This window comes from Monopterus albus, unplaced genomic scaffold (genome assembly GCF_001952655.1).
Source record: "Monopterus albus unplaced genomic scaffold, M_albus_1.0 scaffold304.1, whole genome shotgun sequence".
In the NCBI taxonomy this organism is placed as follows: domain Eukaryota; kingdom Metazoa; phylum Chordata; class Actinopteri; order Synbranchiformes; family Synbranchidae; genus Monopterus; species Monopterus albus.
The window spans coordinates 314,336-322,466 of NW_018128184.1; the positions used below are offsets into that span (position 1 = coordinate 314,336).

The following is an 8,131-nucleotide window of genomic DNA, read 5'->3' on the forward strand; positions in this document are numbered from 1 at the left end:
AGCGTCCTGGGTTTTTTTTCTATAGGCCTACTTCAGTGGAAAAATATCACAACAATGCTGCTTCCTTCCTTGACAAATGCAAGGAAAACACGCAGCGACACAAGCGATGAAATTGAAGTATTTAATATAAATTTGCAAAGAAACATTGCTGATTTACATGTCAAACTGTCATTTGTCTTTAGCAAACAACACAGACCAACTTCCCGGAGATCCTGCTGATCGCCATCAACAAGCACGGAGTCAGTCTGATCGATCCCAAGACGAAGGTTTGTGTTTGTATAGAATCGTATAATCTTGCACATTAATTACATAGGTCTCACATGGCTTCACTTAGAAGGTTATGCACAGTTCTAAGCTCTAAAGAGATGCGTGAAATCCTACAGGAGAGTCTGTGGCAAAACCTTTTACAGTACTTTGCATATTTTCTTTGACTGCATGTGACAATTCATACTCAGGAACTGAAGTGACATTTGAGATGATTAATTAAAACATGTCAAAATGCACCTGCAGTGTTTTGGATTTTGTGACTTTCAGTCGAACAAAACATTGATGATTTCTTACAAGTGTTAAAATGTCGTCTTGTGAGCCAAGTGTATCGTCACAGCCCTATTTCTTACCAATGCAACACATTAGTCAGTTCAGCTGGCCTGAGGGTAACGGAGACGTGTCCTCTGTGTATCTGTGCAGGACATCCTGATCACCCACCCTTTCACCAAGATCTCCAACTGGAGCAGTGGGAACACCTACTTCCACATCACCATTGGCAACCTGGTCAGAGGAAGCAAACTGCTGTGTGAGACCACGCTGGTAAGTGGCAACAACACACACACACACACACGTGCGTATGTATGTATGTAGCTGGGGAGGACAAAAATATAGAGACACCGCTGAAGGCAATGTATTCGAGTACAGCTTTAACTATGACCTCAACAGGTAGGTAGGTACTTTATTGATCCTTCAATGGGGAAATTTCAGGGTGTTAATAATTTATACATTAAAAACATTTGGAGCTTCATAAACAGATGTTAAGGTGGAAGTGTTGCACTGATTTGCATACAGGTGTACCTAATAGTAGCTGGTGAGTGTATATGAAGCTAGCACCACCTCAGCAGCTACAATAGTAAATACATCAGTATTAACATGTCTCACAGGGTCCATGTCTCTGCAGTACTTAAGATTTTGAATGCAAGGCTTTTACTTGCAATGAAGTATTTTTACTTTGTTGTATTAGTGCTTTTAACTAGTAAAAAGATTTAACTTCCTGAAACAGATTAATGTTGCTGACACATTACACACCTCTCAGGAAATGAGATCAAACCCGAAGAATCCAGCTGTTTTTGCAACATCTGTGTGTGTGACTCACCTGCAGGGCTACAAGATGGACGACCTGCTGACTTCCTACATCAGTCAGATGCTGACCACAATGAACAAGCGCTCCGGGCGGGGCCACAGCAAGTGAACTTCTTACTGGCAGGAGGCCACTGAGCTCATCCGGCTCCTGCGCCCTGTTGGCCAGCGCTGCAGCTGGGGGCGGACCTTTGCCCAACAGATGTGGAGGATGAGCCACACACCTTCTGCAAGCTCTGAGGGGTCAAAGCTCACTGGGGAGAGTTCAGCCACCAGCAGTGATGACCCCGGTGAAGGCCCCAGCAACTATCATCACTACAACTATCACTATGATGAAGATGAGCCATCCAGTGAGGATGACTACCTCTGAGCCGTCCATAGCCCCTGCAATAGGTCGGCCTCTGGTTTCAACAGTCAGCCCTGCATGTACAGAAACAACATTCAGTCAGTACTACAGTCACATACATCTTATTCAACTGATTCAGACTGAATGGAGGACACACTGGGTACATCCCAGCTCCTTTAACTGATCGTGCCTCACCTGACCTGAAGTCATCCAGTTCGCCATCTTAAATGATGTCCCAAACTCTTCCTGCTCCATAGAGCTGGTGGAAGAGACATGAGTGAGGCTACAGGAGTGCGTTCTTCATGGAAGGCTCTTGTGGATTGACAGGCCCTTCTATCAGAAATCAGTTCCTCGCTTCTCACATCTGAGGTGGGCGGGACTAAAACAAGGAAAAGACTCAAGTGAGGGAAACATGCAGCTAAAGGACTTGAGATTTACCCTGTGATACTACTATATCTGGAACAAGTCAGCCTTTAGTCAGTGTGGCAGTGACCCCCAGTGGCAGCAGGGTCTCAGTTCTGCCACAGGGGGTCACTCAACATAGTATAATGCTCTTGAGACATCGGCAAACTCCTCCCTAAAGTCTGTACTGCCTCAATGGGGCCTCGACTGTCCTTCTCTGGAGAGAAGGCTACGTTTTGTGGTTGGTTTGACACTTTGCACCAGAGGTTTTGTCTGTAGATACAATCTACATGCTCTGTTACTGTAGCTGTCCTACAACATCCATCGTCTGTTCCACACCTGAACTGTTCAACTGACTGACAAGACTGTTTCTAGTCACTCCAGTTAGTGGTGTGGCTCAGTTTGCCTAATATTATTACCATGTTGTACTACATAACTCCTGTACTGGGATATTGTACTGTACTGTTAGCATGCTAGCGTGTATTCTGCAGGTCTTGATAAGTATTAAAAAGCCTTAAATTTAATTTACAAATGTCTTATAGTTCTTTTATTTACCCCTTACCTGTGTCATGTAAATTAATTTATATTACTAAGAATTATTCTCTACACCTGGGAAGTACTGACAAACATGTTAGATGAATTTATTGACATTAATTAATGTATGATAACTGTAGTCCTTATTGTCCCTACTGGTTTTTCCATCTGCTTTGGACCGATGAGACTGTGCAAAAGCTGCTGAATTAAATTTTACATGGTATTAAAAAGGTCTTGCATTTAATTTAATAGAGTTCCTGAGTTTGTCCTTTGACTAATGGCTGTATACTTTTTTCAGGACTAACCTGCTGTTTTAAATGTTAATCTTTGCATCACTTTAAATATAACATTCTCAAAGTTTCCCTCTTTTTTTGGGTTTAGAAGAGCTATATTATCTGGCCTCAGATCCAAACAGGTTAACATTTATTTAAAATACTAATCCTGTGCAAAGCTGTTAATGCAGAGCTGCAGCAAACAAAAACTGCAGACAGAATCATACAGTAGAAATTCCTGCACATGCAAGGGATGCTGTGATCACATCTGTGTTTCACTTTGCAGCCTCCTCAGGCTTTACAGATTGTTCACTTGCACATTTGTAAGTACGACTATAAATAAACAACGATGGACGAGACATCACTTGTGCAAGTGCTGGAATTTCTGCTGCTCTAGAAACAGGCCTGTAATTGTTTATTTAATGCAACAGTTTGATATTAGGGCTTAGTTTTTTAATACTGATGTATAGATTTCCATCATTAAAATGACCATTGCATGTTACACTTTTTCCAGCATAGTTAAATTTGTCTCAACTAAACTTAAATGCTGATATTAAAAGATAAAAATGAAGTTCTCAGATTTACCAAGGTGGGCATTCTGAAACAACTGAAGCAAACTCACCTCTGCACAGAGGCTGAGCTGTAATATGAGGTTTTAAAAACGTTTCTCATCTGGATCTGGACCTGCATCAAAAAAAGAGTGATGAACAATTGTGACTGAGTTCAAAATGAGAGGTGCAGTAGTTCATGAGAAATACACTTTGAATCACTTTTGCACAAGACCTCCGAGTCAATGTTTATGCTAAGATTTTAAGTTTTTGTTTTGCCCTGTTTAAATCAAGTCAAAGTTCAGGAGTCTGCAATTTTGGTAAGTTTGAGGTCTCAGGCAGATAAATAAACATTAATAAAAAAAGAACAAGTGAGACACTCACCTGGAACAGAAAGCTCACAGAAGACTGAACATGTCCTGAAAAACCAGAAACATTTTGAACATTTTAACTCTACTCACCCGGCGACTCTCCCTCCACCTGTAGCTGCATTAAAAACAGAGCAGTTGTTCCACTTCACAGTGGCACAGATCTGATTTTTGCTGATCTAAGCTTTGAAATGAGGAAGATTATGATACTGAATACTGATACTGACTGATACTTTTCAAAATACTAATCCTGTGCAAAGCTGTTAATGCAGAGCTGCAGCAAACAGAATCATTCAATCATCCATACAAACACTGAAAAGAGAAAGCACAGACAGTGCTGCCAACAACCAAACTTTTCTTCTAATGCTTTAATACCAGATGACGAAGCATTTACAGTCAGAGAAAGTTACAGTAAAAAAAAAAAATTAAAAGTCAAAAGCTGGGAACACTTCTATAAAATCAAACTGAAGAAAAAGCCACTCGGTACAGCACAGGATGTAAAATGCTACAGTGATGAAACCTTTTTTAAAGAACTGCATTGTCTGGACAATTTTACCCACATTATAATATTAAAACATTATATCATAGGTTATTTTCCTCAGCACCCAGTGCTGCAGCTCACTGACAATAGCCGGTGTGCACATCACTTCAGATCTCTCTGACACTCAATTTCAAGGAGCATTTCTAACTCCACACCTTTGTCCATTTTACATGACTTGTACAATGGTCTTTTTGTAATCAGAATCAATAGATGTCACATTTAAAGGAACAGCAGCCAGCGTCTCAGCGCACAATCACATCCGCCTTTGTACCATCATAGCCAAAACCAAACAACTCTGTTATGGACAATTTCTACCTGTGTGGTCAAATTCTTTACTCCACTTAATTATTTGTTTACAAGGGCACTGACCTCAAACACAGCCTGCAAAATCCTATTCAATGTATGCTGCACTGACTGGGTCATGACAGAAAGAAATCAAACAAAATTTCGCCAAGAAAATCCTTTCAACGCATCAAGTCACTTTGTTCACAGGTCTGGAGCGAAGGTGGCTGAGTCTAAATGAGAAGCAGGGGGCCTGACCACACCTGGCTCCTCTGTGGATCACTGATTGTCCTTATGCTTCTTCTTTTTCTTTGTGGTTTGAACACACAAATTAAAGTTTGTTCACCTTGTCTTTGCTGAAGTGCAGAGCAGCATGCAAAGGTCACATGCGTGTGAAAACAATGGAATACAGCCACAATTTAAATGCTAAAATAGAGGCTGAGAATAAATCTCTGCTTCAGGATGCCAAAGGAGTTTGACAAAATTTGCCTTGCTTGGTTGAGTTGCACATACCAAGCATATGTGTATGTTAGCTACTAGTTTGTCTCTGCTGTCAGGCTGTCCACTTCTCTGTATGTGCCTAATAGTCACTTTTTGTTAGAATAAAACATACAGCACTACAAAAGATGTCACACACCACACACTGCAGTGATTTTAGAAATTTTCATAGGAGAACAGGGTCTCCTGCACTCCAGAGGGTAGGTTATATTTACTGTGCAGTAAATGTGTTGCCCAATCAGAGCATGCTGCTTTGACCTCTGGCCTCTATACCCAACTGTGTTTTAGGAAATACAGACATTTCTATAAAGTTAGGCTACCATTTTCAACTGGTCATCACTTGAATCAGCAGCAGAAAGATCTTTACAGAGGCCGCTGAAGTCCGCACAAGCTGAGTGTCTGATGCTAAAAAGATTTTGGTGCAGCATTATTAAGAAAGCACCTAAAAGGCACAAGCTGGATAAACCCAACTCCTGCAAGGCTGGGGAAGCAGCGCATCTCTAAAGGACATCCAGCTCACTAGACTTACAGGGGGTAACATCAGGTTAACTGCAGCTAAAAAGCTTTGCCTAACCAGCAGAACCGTTACTATTTCTAAACAGGAACACAAATAGCAGTTAAACTAAGTGCCAAACTCATTCATATTACAGTGCACCAAGTTGCTTGGTTGTACTGTAATAACTAAGTTATTTTGAGGTTATATTGGCACCGTTTGTCTTTGTCTTCAGGACCAATGGAAACATTGACCACGGCATCATTCAGAGGTTGATTGTTGCCTTAAAGTTTAAGACAAAATAAATAGTCCACAAACATCAGACATGGTTCAGCACCACCTCAGTCAGAACAACCACAGCTGTGTGTGAAGGCTGGCACAAAAAAAACAAAACACACAGCCTCAAGTCTACACAAGACCAAAATCAAACCAAAACCTAAATTTAAAAAGTCCAATATTTATCAAAGTCTCAAAATAACAGACTGAAAGACTAAATGCTAAATGAAAGGTGAGCTTCTGTGCACATGTACTCAGGCTGCAGGTTAAATGTCATGAGCAGCCCACCGGATTACACCAATTCCTTGCAATAGAGATTTGTCAGATACTATTATATTTTCAAAATAAATTCCTGTACAACTCTTCTGAGGTTGATAAAGTGATTGAGTCTCTTTTTTAAATGGCACTTACTGCAGCATGTCCTGCTTCAGTTCCAACTCTGTGGCAAAACTCCTCAGAAAATCAAGGCCCATAACCTCATGGCTTTCACACCTGAAAAGTTGACAAGACACTCTGAATATCAGATCTAACATCAGTGCAAGTTACAACATCATAGTGTAGCACAGATGAAGTGTACAATCACAGAAAGCCATGTGTGCGTTTATGTGAGGAGAGAGATGCAGTGTTCCCTGCCTCATACAGAGTCGTGGCTCCTCTAAAAGCAGCTTGATTTAATTTACAGCAGCTGATACATTTGGCACTGAACTGAATCGACTTCCATCCAATACAAACTAACACCACTTTCTCGAAACTCTGGGGTTACATTCACTCTGTCAGTCCAACATTGTAGAGTTCACACATCGGTTGAGTTTTGGTCTGATGCACCCGATACCTCTGTACAGCTGAAAATGAAAAAGCAGAATTTGACCTGAAGATACTCGGTCCTTGTAACCATCGTCCAGATGTCTCCTGCTCGATAGTTACAGTTTCCATCAGTGTCAGCTTCCACCCACCTCCACTCTGCCTCTGGCTAACCACTTGGTTTTTATCAACTAGAAACACAAGATTGACAAAGTGAAAGCAGCTCCCATATTACTACAGCAGCATGTATTCATGGTTTTCTTCTTTCTGTTGAGAGGGTTAGTTTCACTGACGTCTTGCCTGGTTGAGTTCCACTGGTGGTGTTGAATAACCAGAGATGAAAATGTTCTCAAGCATGTCGGTCTCTGGGTTGGAGATTAACTGTCCTCACCGCCTGGGCAGCTCTCAATGAGATTACAGTATGGAGTCGGACACTAGTGCTCCTAGGCTCAAGTCCACAGTCTCTGCTCTGTCGCTGGGCCCATAAATGGAGAGGAGGGAGGGGAAAGACAAGACAGGTGCTGTCTCTGTCTTCACCTGAAACATCTTCTCTGTTCTGGTTTTGGTCATTTTGCCTTGGCTTTTAAAACGCTGAACAAAATCCCCCTTTAATTTGAAAACACGATCTTTTCTCTTTAAAGTCTAGCCCCTGTTCTGAACAAGCTTTTTACTACAAGTGATAAGGCCCAACATGAACATACAACCTTCTGCCAAAGACAGAACAGTTTTGTTTATTTGACATGAACTGACACTATGGAGTGGTGTAAGGCTTAGACAGCTAAAAGGTATGTTACAACATTTGAAGCTAAATCAAACCCCACACATCACATCTAGTTTTTCAGTGGTAAACTTATTTTTAAATCCAATTTTATGTGGTTAACTACTTAGTAGTGTTAGACCAAGTTTTCAGGGGCTTTAACACTATAAACCTTTCATCTCTTATGTGAATCCTTCTCTCTCTCTTTCCCCCAGTCACTCCTCTGTGATGGTGGGCAGGTGAGGGGTACTGGGTGAACTGGGCATGCTCCGGAGGTCAGGCCGCACATTGATGCTGGAGATGGACCACACGTCACTCAGCTCTGCAAAGGGTCAAAGGTCCAGAGTTGATACTTTCACACATCAAGCAGCACTGTGGGTAATATAGAGACCACACTAGAGGAGGGAGGCATGGTGCATGAGAAACAGTTTGGGGAGCAGCAGGTATAAGACATGCAATCTACTGAACTTGGTGAATAATGTAAGGACACATTCTGTGGTGAGGTGTGTGACATCTCTTGTAGTGCTGTACATACTTAGCTCTGTACAGCACTCAGATGTCAGCTACACCTGAGGAGGCCACAATGTGTCTGATTGTAGCTACAACATTGAGGTAAAGGACGACCGGAATGCCCGAGGCGTTTGTGACAGCCATCTCCCGGCCAGC

At 41.7% G+C, this 8,131-nt stretch overlaps 2 protein-coding genes across 4 annotated transcripts in view; one reads left to right on the plus strand and one right to left on the minus strand.

Moving 5' to 3' along the window:
* Positions 1–2,862, plus strand: part of myo7aa (myosin VIIAa) — a 47,807-nt gene extending 44,945 nt beyond the window's left edge. The window contains exons 48-50 of the mRNA XM_020623569.1: positions 183–266; positions 688–807; positions 1,370–2,862. Coding sequence (XP_020479225.1) covers positions 183–266; positions 688–807; positions 1,370–1,459 — 294 coding nt within the window. The 3' untranslated portion in view covers positions 1,460–2,862. The remainder of the gene's footprint in view (positions 1–182; positions 267–687; positions 808–1,369) is intronic.
* A 4,538-nt stretch (positions 2,863–7,400) lies between these two features.
* gdpd4a (glycerophosphodiester phosphodiesterase domain containing 4a) overlaps positions 7,401–8,131 on the minus strand; it is a 24,159-nt gene continuing 23,428 nt past the window's right edge. For 2 of the 3 annotated variants that reach the window (XM_020623567.1, XM_020623568.1), the window contains exon 17: positions 7,401–7,787. In XM_020623567.1, coding sequence (XP_020479223.1) covers positions 7,681–7,787 — 107 coding nt within the window. In that variant the 3' untranslated portion in view covers positions 7,401–7,680. The remainder of the gene's footprint in view (positions 7,788–8,131) is intronic. The other variant, XR_002276864.1, reaches the window with a different exon arrangement.